The 24848-nt window shown below is 37.9% G+C and overlaps 1 protein-coding gene across 2 annotated transcripts; it reads left to right on the top strand.

The window, feature by feature from the left end:
• Nucleotides 1-8397: 8397 nt before the first annotated feature.
• NABP1 (nucleic acid binding protein 1) lies at nt 8398-23253 on the top strand. 2 transcript variants are annotated; one of them, XM_012776939.3, is made up of 6 exons: nt 8398-8766; nt 12210-12348; nt 15532-15603; nt 17234-17309; nt 17699-17765; nt 18808-23253. In XM_012776939.3, the coding sequence occupies exons 3-6, from the start codon at nt 15542-15544 to the stop codon at nt 18975-18977; spliced, it is 375 nt and encodes a 124-aa protein (XP_012632393.1). In that variant the 5' UTR covers nt 8398-8766; nt 12210-12348; nt 15532-15541; the 3' UTR covers nt 18978-23253. The 2 variants fall into 2 exon arrangements, with proteins under 2 accessions (XP_012632393.1, XP_012632392.1); XM_012776938.2 differs by lacking the exon at nt 8398-8766 and adding an exon at nt 11280-11883.
• The last annotated feature ends 1595 nt before the right edge of the window (nt 23254-24848 follow it).

Consider the following 24848-nt stretch of genomic DNA (forward strand, 5'->3'; position numbering starts at 1 on the left):
TTAAAAACGTTGCCTAGCCTCTTAGTGTCCCATTTATTCAGCTGTAATATGGGGATCACTCCATTGCTCATTCATTCATTCATTCATTCAAGAAACATTGATTTGTCCCTAATTGTTGGGAACTATTGTCTTGAAGGGCGAGATGATAGGAGACTTTAACTTTCTACTTGTACATTCCTGTATAATTTGCTTTTAAAAAACATAAATGACTTTTATAACTAGCAAAAATATTAAAGTTGTTATGGGCTGAAATGTCACCCCAGAATTCTTACACTGAAGCTCTAACACCCAATACCTCAGAATGTGTCTTGTATTTAAAGATACTGTCTTTAAAGGGGGTGATTAAGTTAAAATGAGGCTGTTAGGGTGAGTGCTAATCCAGTATGACTGGTGGATTTCCTTATAAAAAGAGGATGTTTGGACACACAAAGAAACATCAGGGATCCATGTGCACAGGGGAAAGATCATGTGAGGACAAAAGCGAGAAGGTAGCTATCAGCAAGCAACTCAAATTTACCAACAACTTGATCTGGGACTTCTAGTCTCTAGAACTGTAAGAAAATACTCATGGAAAAGAACTCATGCCTTCAATGAGTGAATGGTCCTTATTCTTGAAGTGTTCGTGTTCAAGTAGGATATTAACTTTTAATACAATGTAATATGATAAATACTATGGTGGGATCATTTAAAGAATACTTTGGGAGTCCAGAGGTGGGGAGACCTAACTGGCTATGGAGAGGAAGATGATGGTGGGTCAAGTGAGGAGAGTTTAGAAAACCTATCGTGGCGGTGAGATGTCACCTTCTATGTTGAAGGAGGAGTAGGGATAATCGTCCTAACTACTTGGCTCTCTGCTGACTCTCTTTGCTTGGTTGTCACATGGAACATTGGTTCCCAGGTAAGGATTTCAAGAATCAGTAAAATCTCAGCAACAAACACACACAAATAAACTGGGGAATTGGTATACTAATGGGGTGTTGCTGATATTCTATTTTCCTTTTTCTTTTTTTAAAAAAGGACACTTAAGATGCTGTCTACCGTTATCTGTCTTTCATTAAAGATATTTTACCATAAAACATAGGAAGAATATTATCTCATAATAAAGGACAATCCCTTAACTTGAACATATTTAGCTTTAAATTTCTTCCATTGTCCCTGGTCTTAGACCAGCATTTCCTGGCCATTAGACTTTCAAGTCAACTTTTACCACTTAGGTTACAGACACAAGATTTGGTTTCTTCATATGGCAAACAAAAGCTTCTGATTTTCCTCCACACTTCCCTTTTTCCATAGAAATAGGGATTATACTAGGTACCTGACTACTGAGCTAGAGACTATAGCTTTAGCCTCTTTCACAGCTAAGTGTGATTATGTGCCTAAGTTTCAGCTAATGGATGTAGATTGGAGTTATACATAATTTCTGTGCCATCTCTACCTTTAAATTGCCTTGGATTTCCTCTCTTTCCCTTTTCCACAAGTTGGAACACTGAATGTGAGCACAACCCAACTTTGACCCTGAGGATGATGGTATCACCACAGGGAGTGGTGACCTGGGAGACAGAAGGAGTCTGGGTCTTTGAGTGACTTCATAGAGTAGAGTCTCACCTCCAACCTGCACTGCTCACCTCAGGACTCTAACATGAGGAAGAAATGAACATCCATCTTATTTAAACCTCTGCATATAGATGTATACTGTTTGACGTTTGTTTTGGGGGGCAGCTAAACCTTTGCCCTTGCAAGTAAGACTTAGCTTTCTCTTGCTTTTGAAGTGACGTTTGCCTACAACTAACCCTTCAAAGGTTCCATGCTACTTCTATTTTTCTCACCCACATGAGATAGCTGAGTTACTAGGTCACCAGAGAAGGACATTTACATAATATTCTCTCACCTAAATGTGGAATTCCCCTAAATGGAGAAGGCCAGTTATCTTCTTACTGCTCCTGCACAGTTTCTCACACAGTTCTCCGCTTGTTCCCTTTGCCCTACATGTACTGTAGTTGAAGGAACCCTCCCTTGGTGGTTTGGCTGCGTAACCAAGGGACGCAGCTCACCCTCAGGGCTCTCTACCCTGCCTCGCTCACTTCCGTCTTCTGCCTTCTGAACACTGACTCTTTTACTTTCCAGACTAGATAATACACACTCCCTTTCAAATCATACAGATACTTTCAACAAAGAGTTATTGAACATGTACTTTGGAAGGTATAAGATAAGATGATGAAACAGGAAAAGTACCTAACTTTTAGTCCACGTGGTAGAAATGAACAAATAAAGACGAAATTATACATTAAAGGGAAAATTCCTATAATTGGAATATGTTCAGTGTGTTATGGGAATACTTAGGAGAGGTGCCTGACACAGTGTGTGTACAAAAGGGAGTGTGGTCAACAGTGTGAAGCTAAATAAAAGCATGAAAAATATGAAATAAATGTACACATTGGCTGCAAAAATCCTGTACAACTACTAATAGCACAATTTTAAAACTTCAAATAATTTAGAGTATATTAAATAACAAATGAAAGTTCTTCCTTTCCCACTTCTTAATCCAACCAAACTGATTTTGTTAATATTTGGTGTATGTTTTTCCAGATATATAGTTTAAAAAAAAGAAATATCAATATATATCCATATTGGTTTTGATTTTGTAAAATCTAATTATTGCATACGTATTATTCAGCTTCCTTTTTTCACAGGGACTTATTTCTTTATCAGTACATGTATATTGACCTCACTTCAAAAATAGTTATGTAGACATTCCTACTAATGATACCAACTTATTTAATAAATCTCCTTTTTTTGATATTTAGGTTTTTTAAATTTTTTCCTTTCTAAAGTCAGTGTTTCAAGGAACATCCTATGCATTGGAATTAATGATAAAAGCGAAGACAAAAGAACTTTTAAAAATCCTATACCTGCCCAAAACATATGAGAAAAAAATTAGATATTTTTGCATATGTAAAGTATCCTAAGGTGACTTCCTCTTATTTTTCTGGGGAATTTACTTGAGAAATCACCACTTTAGCAAAATCAAAATCAAAGGAAAACTATGATCTCAAGGGGATTTGAAGTGTATAAAAACATGAATGAGTGATCATTCTAGTAAAATATAAAAAAGAAGAATAGAGGACCAGAGCATGGTTCTTGAATAGGGTACTTGAATATTATAAAAAAATTGATATGTCCCAAATTAATGTTTAGACTTCTTTTAATTCCAACCCAACCCTGAGAGCAGTCTGTTTTTGAATCATGATAAAATATTCTAGGAAGATAAAGTAAGCAAGAATGGTTATATAATGTTCATAAAAGGTGCTGGAGGTTGGGCCTTACTGGATGCTGAAAAATTATAACTACCGTGTTTCCCTGAAAATAAGACCTACCCATAAAATAAGCCAGAGCAGGATTTCTAAGCATTTGCGCAATATAAGCCCTACCCCGAAAATAAGACCTAGCGATGGACGTGGCTACGCAGCGTATCTGCATTTCCTCAAAGAGCGGTAAAGAAGAGCAGCCCTTCTCATCTGCCCCATCGTGACAGCTACTATCCCAGAGGTGACCGGAAAGGTGCGGGCAGCCCCACCAACCAGGTCGGCTCCCCCTGTCAGGTCCCGGCCATCCTGTGCCTGCTGCAAGCTGAGGCTTTGAGGGGAAAATAACATATCCCCTGAAAATAAGCCCTACGGTGTCTTCTTGAGGAAAAATAAATATAAGACCCTGTTTTATTTTCAGGGAAACACGGTATACACTAGTTAAAGCATATTACATACTGAGTATAGACAGATAAACCAGCGACCTAGAAATGAAAATCTGGAACCAGAGTTTTTAAACTAGAAAAGGATAATAAGATAATATATTTTTAAAAAATCATAAAAAAAATAAAAAATAAATAAAAAAAGCAAAAAAATTACAGATACAGGCTGCTGTCAAAAAAAATAAATAAAAAATCATAAATGCAAGGATAAAGAATTATGTCTTTAATAAATAACATTGGTAAAATAAAGTAACTCTTTGATGAATATTTTATTAGAGATTTGTATTACAGCATATATATATATAGATAGATTAAAAAGTTAAAAATTCAACCACAAAATATTGAAGAAGGTATATAGAAAAAGTTTATATTGTCCCTTTATGAGGCTTTCCTCAAGCAAAGGAGCAATGGAAGAAACCACAGGAAAAGATAACAGGTTTGACCATATAAAAATATGAAATTTCTGTCCTTAAAAATACAGATAAAAAAAAATACAGATAAAAGAAAAGGACAGATTAAAAACTGGGAAAGATTTGTACAATATACATTGCAAAAAACAGGGTTAACGTCACTTGCCAAAACTCCAGTGCTGGTTTAAATCCAACTCTTCACCTAGTCTGTGCCTAAACCCTTACAGATGACACATCTGATGAAATTTACAAAACCATGTCCACTGTTAAACTTTAAATTGGCTGTTAACTGCCTTAAAGTGAGACTTTAGTTTGCTTCTGAAATTGTGATATATTTTTCCAGTTCATTCACTCTCCCACATTCCCCAACAACTATTTCGTAACCTCTGCTCATACTTCAAACTTCCAGCATCTCCTCCCTGTTCTCACTCTATCTGATGATCTTGCCTATTTCTCTCAGAATAGTAGCAATCAGAAGAGAACTCCCACACGCTCCTACCACCATGGCAACCCAGCCTCCTGTTCCAGAAGAGTCCTCTGCCTCCCGTCAACCCTTCCACAGGGGCTCTAGCTCCATCCTCTCTCACCTGCTCAAGGACGTGTCTCCAGTGATTTGATTTTGCCCTCTCTCTACCGAATCATGCCTCTTGGCCTAAAATCATGATATTATTTTTCACCTCTTAAAAAAAAATCTCTTTTGTCCCACTTTCCCTGCAAGGTATTACCCCATTTCTCTGCTCTCCTTTGCAGCAAGCCTCCTGGAAGGAACTATATACACTTACTTTGACATTCCCAATTTCTGGACTTCTATTTTCTCTTGAATTTGACCTGTTCAGCCTTTCCTCCCCTGCCAACTTCATTGCAACTGCTCTCGTCGAAGTCACCAATGACCTTCATTTTTGCTAAACCCCATGATCAATCTTCAGTTTTATCTCACCTGATCTATCAGCAGGATTTGATGCAATTGTCATCCCTTCTTCCCAGAAACATTTGATTCATATGGCATCCAACATACCACTCTTCTTGCTGTGTTTTCCTGCCAAAATGGCCCTCCTGATCTTTCCTCGTCTCCCAAAACTGCTCCACTTGTCATCTTCCCCATTTCACTTTCTGACAATCCCCTCCTTCCAGTTGCTTAGACCAAAAACCTAGAAGTCGTAATGGATTCATCTCATTCTCTCATACTCCACTCCAGCCAGATGGTAGATCTATCTGTTGGCTCTATCTTCCACAGAGATCCAGATGCTGATCACATTGGGCCTGGTGCAAACCACCACGCATCTCAAGTGGAATAACACGATAACCTTCTAACTGATATTCCTGCTTCCTTGCTCCTTTTGCTCTCTAACCAAGTCAGAGTGACCCTGCTACGTCAGGGTAGCATGTTTGCTCAAAACACTCCAATAGATTCCTATTTCAAAGTAAAATCCCAAGTCAACACAAAGTTCTCATATATGATATACCCCTTCTTCCTCTTCGTCTTCTAGAATCTCTCCTTACTTACTGCTTCAGCCACAGCACCCTTCTTGATGTACCTGGAAAAAGGCATAAAGGCTTGGGCCTTTTCCATGGCTCTCCCTCTGTCCGGAGTGCCTTACCCCACATGCCACCTGGCTTGGTCCCTCCTCTCCCTTGTATCTTTACTCTCATATCGCCTTCCCTGCCCACTCTGCACCCTACCTGCTAAATCCCTATGCCTTCCATTGCTTTATTTTTCACCTTAGTATTCATCATTCTCCAGTATATACTACACAATTTACTTATTTATTTTATTGTCTTTCTATCCCCTTAGAATGTAAACTCCATGAAGTCAGGGATTTTTGTATTATTTTTCACTGATGTAGTCCCAGTGCTGGCACGTAGTAGTTGTTCAATAACATTTTTTTGACTAAATTAATGAATTATGTTTACTGTATATACAAAGGGCAAATGGAGTATAAATCTCTTCAAAAATTCCTAAAAAGTAATTTAAGAATACATATTAGAAGTCTTAAATATCTAATCAGTTATTTCACTCCTAGAAATTTATCAATGCAGGCTTTCCCTAACTAGTATAAAGGAAACACTGTTCCAGAGTATTAATAGGTATATGTTTTTTTTTTATTTATTTTTTACTGTTTTTGAGATAGAGTCTCACTCTGTTTCCCAGGCTAGAGTGCTGTGGCGTCAGCCTAGCTCACAGAAACCTCAAACTCCTGGGCTCAAGCCATCCTACTGCCTCAGCCTCCCGAGTAGCTGAGACTACAGGCATGTGCCACTATGTCTAGCGCTCTCTCTCTCTCTCTCTCTCTCTCTCTCTCTCTCTCTATATATACATATATATATATATATATATATATATGTTAAGTTGTCCAGCTAATCTCTTTCTATTTTTTTTTAGTAGAGACGGGGTCTTGCTCTTGCTCAGGCTGGTCTTGAACTCCTGAGCTCAAACGATCTGCCTGCCTAGGCCTCCCAGAGTGCTAGGATTACAGGTGTGAGCCACCATGCCCAGCCCAGAGTATTAATAGATATATGGAAAATAAAGAAAATTTATCCTTAAAAAAAATCACTTAACCTGCTGTGATTCTCAGACTTACTTGCATGTTGTCATTACCTGGGGAGATTTAAAATATGTGGATGCCTAAGTCCCACCTTGGGAGATTCTTATTTAATTGATTTGGATTGGTTGTCTCTCTTTGTGTGATATTAGCAGTCTCTAGTAATGATTGCTGAGATCCATTAATTCATTAGGAACTGTAGGTGGTAATCTTGTTAACATCTCTGAGCTTGTATTTTTTCATACACAATATGAAAGGGTTAGACTACATTATCTGTAAGCATCCTTCCAACTGGGACACTCTATGCTACTATGGGAAATACTCTATTTAGAGATTTGTTTGGAAACATTTACCGTTTCTTCCTGGTGATTTACTGGTGTGTAAGTATGTGCGTGTATGCGTGTGTGTGATGCTTGATAATCTCCAACATAAGCAAAGGCATTCATTTTTATTGTAGAGAAACCATGATGGTAAATCAGACTTCTATAAAGAGTCATCAAGCCCTCCACCCCCACATGTGGCAGGCATGATGTTAGGAGAAACAATAGCATACTTCTTGCAAAGCCTATTAAGGAAGAGGGCTCTGAAACTAACCAACCTTCCTTCCTTCCTTCCTTCCTTCCTTCCTTCCTTCCTTCCTTCCTTCCTTCCTTCCTTCCTTCCTTCCTTCCTTCCCACCCTTCCTCCCTTCCTCCCTTCCTTCCTTCCTTCCTCTCTTCCTCATCTACAGGCACGTGTCAGTGATGCCCGGCTAATTTTTCTATTTTTGGTAGAGATGGGGGGGTCTCATTCTTGCTGAAGCTGGTCTCAAACTCCTGACCTCAAGGGATCCTCCCACCTCGGCCTCCCAGAGTGCTACGATTACAGGGGTTTTCAAAACTGTTACTTATTATTTTATTTATTTACTAATTACCTAGAACATTGAGAAACATCAGCAAACTATAGCGAGTAACTCTTTTTGAAGCAGCTAGATACTGTATGTTGTTTTATCAGTCTCCAATTAGTTCAGTATTCAATAATATTTTTGTTTTTTATCTGAATAAACAATAAATCCAGGCAGCTATTTAGAAGTATGGTACATTTGAATGAAATTAAATTCTAGAGCACAGAAGCCAAACTTGTTCACTCTATCATTAAAAGATAATATAGCTGAGTTGAATGAACCCATTTAGGGATGAATTTCTGCCCAAGGAAAACTACAGAGTTATTCCTCACAAGCAGATTTCACTGCCCCCACACAATCAGACAGATTGGGGAATCAGATAACATTTTACTGCACTTATCATTGTGAATTACAAAGCCTTTGAAAGATCCAATTATCCATTTAGATGACCAAAGAAACATATCTTCTAGGGCAAATAAACCGTTTTGTAGAAAAAGTTATTACATGTAACACATGGTTGTTTTTAAATCCCAGTTCTATAACTTACCATAAGATGAAAGCAATCACCTCATATATATTACTTTTTAAGTAATATATCAAAAAGTATAAAGTGCTTATAAGTATAAAATGCCTGGCCTATAGCAAATGCTCAATATGTGTTAGCATTTATCATTCCAGAGATGATTTGTGCGGCCATTCTTGCAGTCATTACTAAACATTCATTACTTCTGAGTCTTTTGTTTAAATCTTTTTAAGAAAATTGTTGTTTTTTTTTTGACCTTGTCAATTATGTTACAAAGTGGATTATGTGAGAACACTGTAGTTCTTGTTAATTTTTAAAATTCCTGGTTTCACCATGCTAGATGTCTAGTATTCAACAGTACTTGGTGATAGGTTTTATTGATGTGTTAATAGTTTTAAATAGATGGATAGTGCAAACAAAGTGAAAATGATCTTGGTAATACCAGAACCCAAAAGCTGGGAGTGAGCATGGGCACTGAGCACTGGGCAAAGTCTACAGAAAAACTTTTATTAATGAGGAACCAGATAACCAGGGCCTTATATGTGCAGGACTCTACCTGTCCTTCTGTATTACACTGGATCTCACTAAGCATAAGTTTATGTTTAGGCTGTGAAAAATGAAGAAGACCTGAAAAACAACAGCCTTAGAAGGGAGAAGGCCATGAGGTAATCTTATGAATATACTAAAGGATCAGCAATATAATCATTATGACCTAACTGTGCCGGCTGAATGACAGATCTCTTTGTTTATTTCACTGAATGGTAATTTTAGGAATGATTATCTGCTTAGCAATACTTGTTCTTCTTGATATCCCTTTTCTCTTTTTATTAATCACCACCTTTGGGAATGATTTAGGGGTAGTTGAAACCAACTAGCCTGAGTTGAAGAGTTCCTGTATTGCCCACACCATCTTGTTTCTCAAGGCTGTCTTTGCTTTTGGTTAATGAGAAAGCATATGGTTGCCATTTCCTTTCTGAGAACTACTGAGTGAGTAGGGAAGGAAATAGATGTTCAGCTGAGTTATGTCCTGTGGGGGAAGGGAAGGGCTGGGTCACTGCTCTAAGCACCAGCATCTGCTTTTGTGGGGCTTTGTTTCCTAAGTGTCTTGTTCCCCTTTATAAAATGTCAATATAACTAGTCTGAGCAGCGCTACCTAATCCCCTTTCTGGGGACAAATGACTCAGAATTCAGAGAGTGGCTAACTACTTTCTTTACCCAAACTCTTGGCCACAACTCTGCTCAAAGTTCTTAATTGCTTTCCTATCTATTCTTAATATTTTGAAGATGTTGTCAAACCTTAAAAAGATAGACTGATTTAAATATTGTTTCTGTGAGAATGTTTGCCAGCATTAGAAAATACAGCTTTGAGGCAATCCATTTGAAGTGTCAAGTTCCATCACACAACCATGGTAATCAGAGCTTCTGATCTGGACTGGAGTCTTTGGGAGCCTTGAAGTTGGATGCTGGTTCTACCATTAACTGGCATGTTTCATCATTTGTTTTATTTGATGTTGAAATCATGCTTATATTATTTTACACCACTTTCCATTATGTCAAGATCTTTAGCACTCTGTCTTTATTAATCCATGAAATGGAAACTTCTGCTTCCTTAAGAATGCCTTGAGTGTCTTGCTAATGCTGTGATTATTTTTGAAACTCTTTTTCAAGATCTATAATATATCTGTGCAGATGTTTGGGAAGTGGTGGTTGACCTAAAAATATTTAGGAAATAAGGGGGAAAAATTAATGCTCCTGACACACAAATTCTGACACTTTCCAACATTTCTGTTACCATCACTAACAATCAACTAGATGATTCTTTAAAGCCCTACTGTTTTATCTTGCTGCTACTATTTTATTTCTTTAGTCTGATTTTCGATTCTTATAATTCCACCACTGCAATTTAAGTCTAAAAATTAACGTTAGGGTGGAGAGCTCTGGAGCCAAGATTGCCCCTAGATTCAAACCCAGTTTGGCCGTTCTCTAGCTATGTGGCCTTTGGTGATTTCATCATCTGTAAAATGAGCACTCACTCCAGAGTCAATGAAAGAATTAAGTAATCACAGGCTATTATTATTTTTCTTCTCTTTAATACAAAATTGGCAAGGGGAAAATATTGAGTATCTATTATTAATATTTGCTAGGCACTAGTTGGGCAATTTATTTATGATCCCATTTAATCCTTGGTAGATCAGGGATCATTTCATTTTTCAGATGATTAAATTATGGCTAGCCAGACAGCTTAACCACTTGTACTCAAGGTCACACAACTAGCAAATACTTCGCCCCCAGGTTTGTCTCTAAAGCGCATGCTCTTTTCACTACATGAGATTAAAAAAAAACTTTAAAACTTTATTGATTTTTTTTTCAATTATGGGTCAGATGTTCCCACAGCTATGTGTATTTTCTTTTGGATGTATAAAAACAAGCTCAAAGTAAAAGAAGAAAAGCAAAATGGGGAAAGGGTGTAGTCTGAGAGGGAAGGGGTAAGGAAAAATGAGGTCTGCAAAGGAATTTAATTGTCTATCTGCTTATATTAGAGTGAAAAGTGGAAGACCAGGTGGGACGTCTTGTATTGCAGTTCTGCCTACTTATAAGTTGCCAGGTGACCTTCAGCAAACTACTTCAACTTTCTGGATCTCAATTTAAGTATGCCCCAAATGAGGCGGTTAAATTGATCTCCCAGTTCCCTTACCGGCTAAAATTCCAGCCTTGCAACCATAGACCCCTTCACCATCCCAGAGGGCTTTTCCTTGGCCCGGTGCCAACCACCCGGGGTGGAACCCTGGTCTTACTCGACTGCACACTTTTTAACGTACCCACTGGGTCCTAAACTGCACCATTCCCCGTGACCCCAGGACTAAAAGGAAAGGGTGGTGGACTTTACGGGGAAAAAACCCAAAGTTGGGCGGCGAAAAGCAGTAGTAGCAACGCGAAGTACCGTAGGGGTGACGCTGCGCCGAGGCGGCCGGAGTGGGAGGAGCGCGGGCGGGGTGGGCGGGGCCGTGAGCGGAATGGAAGGACGAGGGGGCGGGGCCCGCGCTGACAGCCCCAGGGGAGGAGTGAGGGCGTCGTTGGTCCGCTCCCGCCCCTTCTCTTTCCTCCCCCGCGCCAGGAGGGCGTGGCAGCAGGCGTGCAGACGCCGCGTGACGTCATAAGGGGCGGCGCGGCCCAGGGTTCCAGCCGACGTGCGGGCGCATTCGCCAGTCGCTGTTTGGGACGCCGGGTGCGCGGTTGTGCTGTCTCTGCTCTCGTTTCACTGTCACAGCCGTCCCTTCCCGGAGCCCGGGAGAGGCTGGGCGCGCGCCCCTGTGTGTGAGCGGGACTCAGGGCAGAGCTGTCTACTCGTTGCCTTTTTTTTTTTTTCTTTTCTCCAAAGAACGGGGCAGTTCGCACGCTGGCCATCCTGTAGCCCAGTTGGGAGCGGGGTTGGTGTGCGGAGTGGTTCGTCTTTTTTTTTTTTTTTTTCTTTTAAACTTGTGAGCGCTTTTTTTTCCTTTTGCTTTTTTTTAGGCTCAGTGCCGTCCGGGCTGGTTTCCCGGGCCCTGACTAACCGCTTTCTGCCCCTTCTCTCGCCACCCCCGCCCAAGGTCGCCCCTCCGCCCTCACCCCTGGCCCGAGAGGGTGGGAAGCTTTGTCCCCGCCCTGCCCACCCGTGCGTCTTCGCTGCGGTAGCCGCACCTGCCTCAATATGAATGGGGTCAACGACCCTCCTCTTTTTATAAAAGACATTAAGCCCGGACTGAAAAACTTAAATGTCGTCTTTATTGTCCTGGAGATAGGTAAGTGGGGGGTCCGCAGCCCACTCCACCGCCCCCTGTGCGCCCCGGCGCGGGAGAGAGGGTGCCGCGGCCGCGAGCCGGGGGCTTCCCTCCTCCCTTCCCCTCCTCCTCGCCTTCCCCCTCCCCTCTTCCTTCCCCTCCCCCACCCACGTGGCTCCAGTGCCTCCCGCCTGGGCTCAGATCTTACCTGCGGCGAGAACTCCAGGCTTGGCCTGTTCCCACCTTCCTGATGAATTAGAGTATCTGAGGAGGAGTTAGGGAGCTTTCTTGGACGTCCTTATCTAACACAGCACCTCCCCCCCCTTTTGATTTTTAAATCCTCACAGGACGCGTGACCAAAACCAAAGACGGCCATGAAGTGAGATCGTGCAAAGTAGCAGATAAAACGGGCAGCATCACTATTTCCGTGTGGGATGAGATCGGAGGTCTTATACAGCCAGGGGATATTATTCGGTTGACCAGAGGGTAGGTGTGCATAAAAGGGTGTTGGAAGAGAAGGTTGGAACAGCCTGCAGAATCGGGCTTGGCTGACTCCCGGGATCTTGTCAAGTTCTGGAGTTCCGTGTCTCTTCTGTGAGCCACTCCGAGGAGTTTGGAGCTGCTTTGGTGTTAAATTTCAATGGTGGGCAGCACTGGGATGTAACACACCTTTGCAGTTATAAAGGCAGTCAATTTCAGGCTTTTGTAATGCTCCCCGCCATCTCACCACCGCCACCACCAAGTTCACAGGTCCAGTGTAGTTTTAAATGCTATTCTGGGAGTCACTGAGTCTTTTAGTAGATTGATGACAGTCCACATTTTCTGTTTTCCTAAGTTATTTAATTCAGCGGAGTTGTCACTCAGTTTTCAGCCCCTCACTTTTTTAAGGACTTGAAATACTGGCCAATATTTTACATATGTTATTTAGATGATGTGGACATAAATTAAAATCGTAGTTGGGGAATTTATCATTTTCTGTGGTATGTAAAATTTGCACTGAAAAAATTTAAGAGGGTAAGTTTATGATATCTGGAAGGCTCATTCTCAAAACTTTCTTTGCCTTCCGCATTTAGCATAACTTTTTTTTTTTTGATAAGATGTTTTCAAAAACTTACTAAAACTTTAGCTTAGGAAGATAAAAGGTCAGAACAGGATCTTGAAAACAGAATTTGGGTGGGGCATGGTGGACTGTAATCCTAGCACTTTGAGAGGTAGAGGAGAAAGGATCGCTTGAGCTCAGGATTTCAAGACCAGCCTGAGCAGGAGTGAGACCCTGTCTCTACTAAGAATAAAAATAAATTAGATTGATAACTAAAAATAGAAAACAAAATTAGCCCATGGTGGCAGGTGCCTGTAGTCCCAGTTACTCTGGAGGCTGAAGCAGGAGGATTGCTTGAGCCAGGAGTTTGAGTTTGCTGTGAGTTATGATGACACCTAGCACTGTAGCCTAGCGGACAGAGTGACTCTGTCTCAAAAAAAAAAAAAAAAAAAGGGAAATAGAATTTGGAAGCTTTGGTGATCAATAGAATTGTAATTTGTCAATCATAAAAGAGTAGGTGGAGATTGATCCTGGCCTAATAAATATAATCTCAGAGGAGTATTGGAGAGCCCTGAGTGTAGGAGCTTAGAGCTCTTTGATATTATCTTACAGCTCTTACAACACCTTCAGGAAGTGAGGTTATCACAGCAGGAAGTGAGAGTCAGGACTTAGATGTTTTATTCTCATACACTGACTCATTATGACACTAATTATCTTTTTTTTTCTTTCTTTTTTTTTTTTTTTTGAGACTGAATCTCACTCTGTTGCCTGGGATAGAGTGCTGTGGGGTCAGCCTAGCTCACAGCAACCTCAAACTCCTGGGCTCAAGCAATCCTTCTGCCTCAGCCTCCTGAGTAGCTGGGACTACAGGCATGTGCCACCATGCCCTGCTAATTTATATATATATATATATATATATATATATATATATATATATATATATATTTAGTTGTCCAGCTAATTTCTTTCTGTTTTTTTTTTTTGTTTTTGTTTTTAAGTAGAGACAGTCTCACACTTGCTCAGGCTGGTCTCGAACTCCGGAATTCAAATGATCCTCCCGCCTCGGCCTCCCAGAGTACTAAGATTACAGGCATGAGTCACCACGCCCAACATGACACTAATTATGTCTTTTAAATTTTCACATCTTAAAAGGAAATTCCTACATGAAGGGGTGTGGTGAGGATTAGCATAATTAAGTTTCTTGACTCCCAAAATATCTTTCATCCAATGAATAAAAATATTTTATATACTGAAAACAGCATCTCATTTCAAATGTTTCATATTCTGTGGTCACAGTCATAGATGCTTCTATTAAAAGATGGGTTAAAAAATTAAAATCAGTAGCTATGGTGTCTATAGAATGTTAAGGAGAACAATTACCTGGGAGTACAGTTTAAATGAAAATTCAAAACTAAAGAAGCTCTATTTACTACTTTAATGTGACCTTGGGAAGTCACTACACCTCATACTTCAGCTTCCTCTTCTGTAAGATGGGAATGATTATACCTTACTTACTAAAATAACACACTCAGCTTGGAGTCTGGGCCATTGTAAGGCCCTTAAATTTTGTTTGAATCTAAGAAAAGTAGCTTTTGAAGAAAGATGTACCTAACATCTGAATAATAGTTAATTCAGAAAACCCTGAAAACTTGATTTCAGTATTCTCATTTCTTAAACAAGTGGAAGTTAAATGCTTTAATTTTAACTATGAAAATTTTTTCTCAAAATTTGCATTTTACTTTAGTATGGTGAAATGTTACTGCACTGTCTCCTGTGTCACTCTTTATATAACTTAAGAGTGGTGAATGCAGTCCTTAATAACCCTTATTAAAATGAACTGTCTAATAAGTCATTTAAAAGGGATGCAGTTACCATAGTAGTACAGAGAACTGTTGAAAACCAAACCTTAGATTGATTTAAGACAGATTAGTATTGATTAGTTTACCTTTTTCTTAGATTTGTATCTGGTTTATTTTATTTTTTTGATTGGAGAAATTGTCTTTTGCAAGGGATTATTTTAAAGATACCTGCATTCAAAATTGTTCAGAATAAACAATTTTTCTGCTAGGTTGGTATCAAAAATTGCAAATTTGGAAAGGCAGATTGGTGAATGGTTTGTGACTTTAGTTTTTTTAAATCACCTTGATTAAATTCTACCAAATCTTCCATAGCTTGGGAACCCTGTGTCTTTTATGGAGGGGAGAAGAAAAGACAGTGTATCAGAATGTGACTAGACTGTGTAAATGAGCATAAAAGTAAACTAAACACTAGCGTGCAGATTTTATGTATCTGAAAAATAATTTCTGCTTAAATTTCTCCAATTAAAAGTTCTTCCTTTGTTAATTGACTAAAGATATGATCATCTAGGGTATAATCTTTGCAAAAATACTTTTTCTTTTATTTTCTAGAGTTTGTCATAGTTAATTATGTCAAAACTTGGCAGTAGAATTCCTATGTAAGTAGCAAGTTAATCAAAGTTAGATTTATTGTATTTGATTTACTGTGGGTAGAGAGAGGGGTTGATTCTCACTTCTACCTCAGTACAAAAATATACAGTATGAAGATTCACTTGATTTAAATAGAAGAAAATATACATATTTTCAAAGAACTAACATTTCTTTTCTCTTTAGGTATGCATCCATGTGGAAAGGATGTCTGACACTTTATACTGGAAGAGGTGGTGAACTTCAAAAAATTGGGGAGTAAGTATTAAAACCCGCATTTTGTAAAATTACAAATAATGTTTTCTTTGGTAGGTTTAAATTATAAACCTCTTGGCTTTTTTTTTACTAGTAAACTGAATGTCTTTGACAGCTTAACTGAAAAAATAACTTTGCATGTTCTAGTTTAACAGCTATCAATACTGTTTCCTATGGTTGTAAATGTCATTTTTTCCTGGCAAAGAGCAGTAAGAAGCTGCAGTAGAGACCAACCCCAGTGGGACCATTTCTGTAGGCTTTAGAAATGTACATCTTTCAGATGTCACAAGTGCCATTTGAAAGTCCAGTCTCCTAGTGATTTGCCAAATAAGAAGCTAGGTATGAATTTCAGGCCATAAGTTTAAATTTTCTTTTTCTCTGGTTATGGGTGAATGTACTCACATTAAAAGGACTTGCAGCAATGAAAACTGAAGTCCTCTATTTATCCACAGTCTAGGTACGGTGCAGGCAGCCGCAATGCGAGCTTCCGTACACTACCACCCTGGTAATGATCTTCACCCTGACCTGGAGGAACCATCCTCTCTAGGGGTGTAAAGGTAATTCAGCCTCCATACTAGCCTAGACATTTGGGTTGTATGAAAGTATGATGAAGGCAATGAGCTAAATAGTTAGTCCATTCTACTTGGTTAATGCTCAGATAGCTACTTAATGCCCATTGAATTGGAGGATATTTAAAGAGAGAAGCCATAATTGGCACCAAAAAAAAAAATGGAGAGATTTTGTTTGGAGGATCTTTTTATAATGAAAGGAGAAAAAAAGCAATCATAGTAGCTTTTAAAGATCAGTAACTGGTTTAACACTATGTTTTTGCTAGAAGGAAGATTAGAGTAGTAATATTAGAGTTACGTGTTATGAAAGGTCTTAGTGTCTATAACCAAAAGGTTCAAGATTCTGTTCTGGCCTTCTTGTATACATAAAGAGATATAATAATGGAGGTTAGTGTGAAGAACCACTGGAGGTCACTCAATTCTTAATGACTGCTCTTTGTCAGGGTCAGTCTAGGATTTACCAAAACTGCTTCTAATTTCTTTTTTGTGGGGTGAGGAGCTAAGAAAATACTTATGTGTGATGTTAATTGACACCAAATGTGAATTTATAAGCAACACTGGGGTAAACTGGTGGTTTGATAGCCAGTTTTCTTTCTTTATCATCTATAAACCACTCTTAACCTTGAATGATTGTCTTTGCAGATACACAGTGATTGGTCAAAAGAGGGACTGGATGAGTGTGTGAATGGATCATGCAAATCCATCACCACTGCTGGAGAAACCACTCTGGAACCCTAAACATGGTTCACTGGCATCAGCCTTTGTGGAAAAACAGGACAAAGAAGTGTTTCTGTGTCCTTGATCTTTGACATGATTTATTTTTTGCAGTACAAAAGAAGAATCTTATTATAAAATAGAATGTTTTATGTCTTATAGATAGTCAAATATTTGATGTTTTTTGAGACATAATCATTTAGGAAGTTTCTTTTATAAACGAATACAGTTAACATGTCATGTTAGTTTGACACTAAGGTCTTCATTCCTATAAGTTAGGGATGTTATATAAAGGAAGGTTGATTACTTTATTTTAGAAATCATTTAACTTGTCCTTTATTTTCTTTCAGATTTTGTATGGTTTATTCAGAAGTGCCAAATTTCAGTGAACCCAACCCAGATTATCGAGGACAGCAGAACAAAGGGGTAATTAAAATGTATAATATGTTGTTATGATAAGGCTAATTTTGATTGTCAAAGTGTAATGAAGAGGATTTTTTAAAAATCTTTATAGTAATTATATATATGTTTTGTGAGTCTGTATATTATTAGCCTGTAGCAGCATATACTAGATAATGCGTCATTTAGCACTTTGTGGAGTAATATCAGGAAATGCAATAACATGTAACCAAGGTCTGAAAGGTTTGGGAAAGATTTATGAGTATTTCAATCTTGAATTGACTTGGAGAAATTTTTTAAAAATTTGTTAAAAATTAAGAAACCAAAACTTAAATTGAAAAAACAATGGGTATAGTAATGTTATAATAATATAAATGTGTTATGTTCATTTGGTTAAATTCAAAATTTTTTTTTAGGCACAGAGTGAACAGAAGAATAATTCCATGAATGGTAATATGGGTACAGGTACATTTGGACCAGTGGGTAAGATATTTTTTTTGCATATTTGTGATCAGGTATAAGAATTAAGAGCTATGAAAGATTTAGAGGAAAAATGTCTTTAGGCATACAGTAGTATTAATGGTAAACTACCAGTAAACAGGGAATTCCCAGATAACTGATATTCTAGATATACTGTTAAACCAATTTATTGAGCACATCTATATTTAAACATTTGGGTCAGTAACTGGGAATACAGTGGTGAACATTTACTAATGATGAAAATTCTAAGTTTTGGTGATGCCTGTGATGAGGTTTCATATTTTTTTCCATTGATCTCTATAAAATTTCTGTAATTTAGTGATTACTTACAATAGATGCAGAATTACTGGTTATTTTTGTGCACTAAAAGTCTTTTATCTTCAGAGTAATAGTTCAGCTTAATTTTTCATATACTGGTAGCCACCTCTTTAAAAGATGAGCCTTTTAAAGGCTAAGCATGATCCTTATATGTACTGTTAATGGTCCTTGCAGCCCTGTTGAAGGTCTTTTGAAGTCTTTTTCTTAAATACCTGAGGAAAAGTCTTTGAGATTTGAATTTATTAGGGTGGCTGATGTTTTATTTGACCTGATGGCTACATGTTTTGGTATAACTGATCATCACATTCTGAGGACGCTTTGCTGTCTTTGCCTTGAAAAAGTTAGAATTACATTGTTTTGAGACATTAATCATATTTGAGCCAAATGCTAATACTCAAATGCAATTTTTTAACTCTTACAATGTAGGTAGTACATGTCTATGTTTTATTTCTATTCTTTCTAATTCTGTTGCCCAAGTGGATTTTTTTCTCTCCATTAATGTAGCAACAAGTTAATATATTTGCAGTAATCATACATTTGTGTTTTATTACCTAGAATCCACATTGGGTACTTTTTTTTTCCCCAGTATAAAAATAAAGGTGTATGTTTCCCTTAATATTATTTATAAGCATTAATAGCATGTGTTGGAACTTTTAAATAGGTGTAGTTATATGGATCACAATAGGCCACTTGTGAAAATAGTGATGAATTTTGTATTCTTTTTTAGGAAACGGTGTTCAAAGTGGCTCTGAGTCAAGGGGATGCCACTTTTCATATGCTGGTAGAAGCAATGGCCGAGGACCTATAAATCCACAACTACCAGGAACTGCTAATAATCATACGGTCATGACCACAATAAGTAATGGCAGGGACCCTCGGAGAGCCTTTAAAAGATGACCTATGCCAAATACCCACATGTAGTTTTTAAACTACATGCCCTACTTGAACACTTATTGCACTTTTATTTATTGTTAACTGTGAAAAGTATGTCTTTTATGGTTTCCTCTTATGTTTTTGATTTGTTAAGAAGAGTGGTTTGTTTTTTATAGCAAAACTGTTGAGCTGCTCAAGTCTCCTATTGAAGAATGGGAACACTCTGAAAAGTAGGGGCATTTATTTTTAGAGCAAAAAAGATTGTTGGATAGCCTCTAAAAACCCGGCACCCATTTCGTGGGTGAGTTACTTAAGACATCAGCATTATGGCCTCTATGAGTCTAATTTCTGTATAAGTTTTGTAATATTTAACATAAGGCTTAGTGGAAAGATGTTTTGTTTTGAATTCAGATATTGCCAACTAAAGCAATAACCACCAAAACCCACAAAAACTTGACTAACAATAACAGCAATTTTTGAGTGTTTGTGGCTCCAGGAATGATTGACTTCACTGAGTGACTGCCATTAAGATTTTCCAAGGACTGAATCATCCTAAATTCTTGTTTTATTTTCAGAAGACCAGATTCTTTATCAGAATTATGGAATGTGATCTGTGTTGTAACTAGTAGTTTTTAAAAGAAAGCCAAATTTATTTTAGGGTAGTGCTCTTAACATTTCTTAAACTTTGTGGATTACATTGAAGGAAAATTTAAAACGGAGGCCTTGATTATTTTTCGAAACTACCATGTTAAAATATTATAATCTGAGGGAGTTGTAAAGTCATAATAAACATTGATCTAATTATTTTAAAAATAATTGTGGTAGATAAACACAGTGAAGGTGATTCAAATTGAATTCATGTAATACTATGAAGTCTTAAGTTATAGGTCCTAGGTACTTACAGGTACTCAGCCTGGAGTGAAAATCCTAGGTATTTTATTTGAAGGGTGTGTATATGTGTGTGGTCAAAGTTTCTGAACACAATTCACGTAGCCTTATTAGTAAAAGTTAAGAAATGGCTCTCAGAGAAGCAATTACAGCTTTATTCAGAAGTGTAAAGGTCGAATTATTTGTCATAAATGATACCTATTTCCACTTTTTACTGTCGGGTGGATAACTAGTAAATTTTTGCTTTGTTAGAATTCAGCTCTTCTTTAATATTATCTCTTGAATAAAACTTGCATTAATATTAACCTACCTACCTAATTTTTGCTGTCTTTCAATGACTTAGATGGAGAGCCAGTGTATCTTACTACAGTTGTAGTGGGGCATCAGCCTGGTGGCTGGCTGCTTGGCTCTGCACTTATCACTTTGTTTTTTTCCCCATTTCAAATCACGAAATAATTTAAGTAATACTTTGTTTTCTGAAAGCTCCATAGCATTTGAATAAAAAAAAGTTGTGCCAGATTGTTTGCTCTAATTTAGTGTGTTTAACAAATAATTCAGTACATGCTATGTATTAGGCACTGTGTAGATAGTGTTAAGGGGTACACACAACATTAAATCTCAAGGAGTTTATTTATGGTCCATAGTACTTTTGTAACTGGGGTTTATATATAATAGAAAAAAGTTTTTTCTTTATTCATATATTAGTGATAACTGTTGTTTGGCTTTGTCAGTAATATTTTGTTAAGATTTTCACATTTCAAAATACCTCAAAAGAAGTTGTCTAAGAGTTGGGATAGAGTATATTTCATCAGATTGTAGATATTCAGAACTTAAAATGCAGCAAATTATTAATAGTATATGATTTTTAAATCTAAGGAGCAACAACACTTTAAATTATTTTTGGGAGAATATAGCATAAAGAAGATTTTAAAAGAAAGGATTTTGGAGTTTTAGAAAGTTAAAATACTCTCAGGTATGGGTCACTGGGCTTCTGGTCCTGGCCATCACACTTGTGATGTTGGGCAAGTTATTGACACTTGAAACCTCTCATAAGGCTTAGGCCTTATGTTCTGCAACTATGAAAACAAGTAAGTAATGGTACTTCTCCCTAGAGCTGTTTTTAAGATTTCTATGTAACTAATTAGAATGACTTCTGGCACATAATAAACAGTCAATGTTTGTTGTCTAATCATATACCTCATGCAGGAAAAAAAATACAGCTTTAGGTGTGAAAGTATTGTTACCCTTTAACATGTTGAGATTAAAATAGAGAAAGACCTAAGCTTGTACTTTTGTGATTGACACTTGCCTTGATAATTTAACCTTGTTCTGTATTTTTTTTTTAATCATTTATTAACAAATTTCTTTTTTCTTAAGGGAAGCCTCCAAAACCAAAGCAAAGTGAGTCACAATCCATAATGAATATTTGCCTTACCAGTCTACTTGGACTTCACTCATCAAGAAGAGGAAGAAAGTTATCTGCCTTCCTCCTCCTTGGTGCTTTCAGCTGTCGACTTTGAAATAAGTTTAAACAACACCTACTGAAAACAATAACCATTTAGTACAGAAACACACTCTACCAGGATTGGGTTCCCTGTATTGTTTCATCAAAACCGTTCTGAAGTGGATGGAAGTCTGATGAGACCAGCTTGTCCCTCCTGTGTGGGTGGGTTCTGGGGAGAGTTGCTATGATACAAAAACTGAAAGATGAAATCCATAAGGCCAGATGATGATATTTAACAGTGAAGGCTCCAGTGTGCTTTCCCATAGGCATTTCAACATCTAGATTTCTATGTAGTGTACCAATTCTATTTTTGCTTTGTCCCTATAATAATCTTAGTAATTTTGGTTTAAATTTGAGGACAGTTTAACTTGAGAATACCCTGAGTATGTGTAGTACTATTTGTCAAAATTGTATTTTTATCATTTAACATTTTACATGTTTAATTTGCTGGGTTGGGTAATACCAAGGGGATGATGCTGAAAACAAACAGATGTGAGGTTAGTAAAAATTACAAAGTGTAAGAACTTTTTAAAAAAATATATAGGAAGGTAGTTAACAGGCCCTAAAATGTTTTCTCAGAAGGTGCAGGTCTTACATCTGTCAGAAGAAACAGTGGAAGCTATTAGCTAACATAATTTCAGTAACATTAAGCTTAGTTACTGAAATTACTTGCCTTTTTCTGGTGTCATTAACATAATGGAGGTTTGTTCCCAGCCATTTTAGGCTGCCTATGACTTGAGCTCCTTTAAAGGATTCTAGAGACAACAAACTGACAACAAACTGAAAAGGGTGCGTGGTATCAACATAGAATACCCCCAAAGGAGTCTCTTCTTACCTCTAACCTTGTTTTTGAGATTAGTTGCCCTTATAGCTACTAGGGTTTTTTTTTTTTTTTTTTTTTTTAAGATCTACTTTTCCTTCTCTGTTTTATCCCTCACCTGATGAGAGTCTGGACGTTTTTGGTAGAAAAAGATGGTCACAGTTCTCTAGTATAGGCAAACCTACCTCTATCACGGTGGAAGCCTGTGTGCTGAGGTTCCAGCCAATTTTTGAATGTTGGAGTAATTAAACAGTCCCACATTTCACAGAGTAGTTGTAATGATTAACAGTTTAGATATGCTGAGGAAATCTAATTGTGACCTTTGGAAAATTTAGCCCTGTCCTGAATACTGTGGTGGTATGCCTTGAGGGGGAAGCTAGAAAAACATTTTACTTTCCAGGTATATTTAAATTCTCTCCAAGCTTGCTTTATTGGGAACCACTAGAGTTTGGGTTCAAATATTATAAACAAATTACTCCAGATTTCTGAACTAAAAGGATCTATCGACATTTCTCAGAACAAACTGAAGAGAATCAGCTCAAATCAAAAAGTTTGACTAGTAGATGTTTCATTTGGGCCTTTTGAAAGGTCCTGGTAGACAGCCCCCAATTTTATTGTGGCTCCCCAACCTTTGAGAAATGCCAATCAAGGTTTGGATGATCAATGTTGACCTATGCTAGAGCCCAGGTCTCAGTTCATTGCCATACCCCTGTTCACACCATCACACGGTATCTATTGTTTCACTTCTATGAAGGACTACTCGCATGTTTTTAGAAACCTGTTCTTTTCTTCATTTCTAAATGGAGAAATTGAAGTAAATTTTATATCCCATCAAAATTTATGCTTCTGTGCATAGGATAGTCTAGTTTATTAATCCATATATTAAATACATGAATAGAATTCTCAAACAATGGTTTGTAAGCCACCTATATGAGACTCCCCAGGAACTTGTCAGACCTACAGATTGTGCCCCTGCTCTACTAGGAGAATTTACCAGTATAGATTTGGGAGACCTGTGCTTTAAACACCCATCTTGTCTTTGGCTCTTGAGTTCTCTGTTTAAAAATGAGATAACTGTTTTGAAGTTACATGTGTATGTTTTTTCAGTTTCTTCTGCCTTTGTGAGGCTAAAATATGCTAACATTTTGGATTATAAAATAGAAAAAAAATTGCACTTAGAAGGATATGCCTCCAAAGGGCAGGATAGATGGGGTAAGCTACATAGTCCTGAGCAGAATAACATGTTCGGTATGGCTTCTGGGTGAGGGTGCCACAAATTTTGAATTAGGTTCAAAGAAAATTGTTCAAATGACATCAGTGCTAAGATCAGCTCTATGGGGAGGGTCACTGTCTAGATAAAAGTAAAAATAAGCTTTGTTGCTATAAGTTTTTTTTTTTTTTTTTTTTTTTGAGACAGAGCCTTGCTTTGTTGCCCAGGCTAGAGTGAGTGCCGTGGCATCAGCCTAGCTCACAGCAACCTCAAACTCCTGGGCTCAAGCAATCCTGCTTCCTCAGCTCCTGAATAGCTGGGACTACAGGCATGCGCCACCATGCCCGGCTCATTTTTTCTATATATATTAGTTGGCCAATTAATTTTTTTCTATTTATAGTAGAGACGGGGTCTCGCTCTTCCTCAGGCTGGTTTCAAACTCCTGAGCTCAAGCAATCCGCCTGCCTTGTCCTCCCAGAGTGCTAGGATTATGGGCGTGAGCCATCACGCCTGCCCTGCCATAAGTTTTTATTCAAAAAATTTGAAGTTGATTTTATTGTTGCTTATCTCAGCAAATACATGTTTACAGCATCTTCTACCTTATTCCAGTCCCTCAATTCCCCCACTTTACTATGTGGAGGAAGGCTGGTCTCATTGAAAAGTAGTGGGATTGGAGGATTGATAAATACTGAAAATGCCTGTTGGACACACCTTTCAGCTTCCACTCACAGATCTCAATCCTTTTCTGCACTGAGAGGCAGCTATGGTATTTTCTGCAAGTAATAAGACATGACTCGATTGTCACGTGGGGCTAATTTTCAGTTTCAAATATTTACAGCCCTACTGGGAGGCAAACTTCTGACCCAAGTTGCTTGGACTACTTCAATGAATAAAACTGGGTAGTCAGCACAACTAGTGCCATCTACTGGGTGATTACTGCATAGTTTCTGTAATTTAGGAATCTGGCTTAGTTGAGACATGGGGAAAAAATTCTAGGATCATATTGAATAACAATTTTTGCCTGGTGATTTAAGCATGATATGGAAAATCATTAAGGAGTAATTGGGTCATTAGTTTATGAACAAGTAACACTCTGATATCAAAAGTAAATTTCAGTTTAGGCAGATTAAATCCGGAACTGCCCCTAAAGCTATAGAAAATATGGGAAAGGTTGCCAAAGTTTGTGTTCTCATATTTGTCAGTATTACTGGTGAGAAGGGTGAAAAATGCCTTTTGATGGTGTCTTGGTGAAAGCAATTGAAGTAGAACACGATGCTGCACTTACAACTTTCATTCCTCTACCCAGTGGTCTTTTCTAAAATCCTAGCCAAATGACTGCTGCTCTTCTTGCAGTTATGTGAGCTTTGGTGAAAAGAGCATGGTGTTGAGCTGATATCTTGGTTTGAGTCCTGGATCTGCTCTTTACTGGCTGTGTGCCCATGGGCCTCACTATAAAACAAGGCTAATGGGGTT

Source organism: Microcebus murinus, chromosome 8 (assembly GCF_040939455.1).
Source record: "Microcebus murinus isolate Inina chromosome 8, M.murinus_Inina_mat1.0, whole genome shotgun sequence".
Taxonomy (NCBI): Eukaryota; Metazoa; Chordata; class Mammalia; order Primates; family Cheirogaleidae; genus Microcebus; species Microcebus murinus.

Bases quoted from the DNA above. Each gene is read 5' to 3' on its own strand.
- NABP1 (XM_012776938.2), top strand. From the start codon at position 11,793: ATGAATGGGGTCAACGACCCTCCTCTTTTTATAAAAGACATTAAGCCC. The intron at 12,349-15,531 runs GTAGGTGTGCAT...TTTTCTCTTTAG, and splicing joins ATTATTCGGTTGACCAGAGG to GTATGCATCCATGTGGAAAG. The intron at 17,310-17,698 runs GTAATTAAAATG...ATTTTTTTTTAG, and splicing joins GAGGACAGCAGAACAAAGGG to GCACAGAGTGAACAGAAGAA.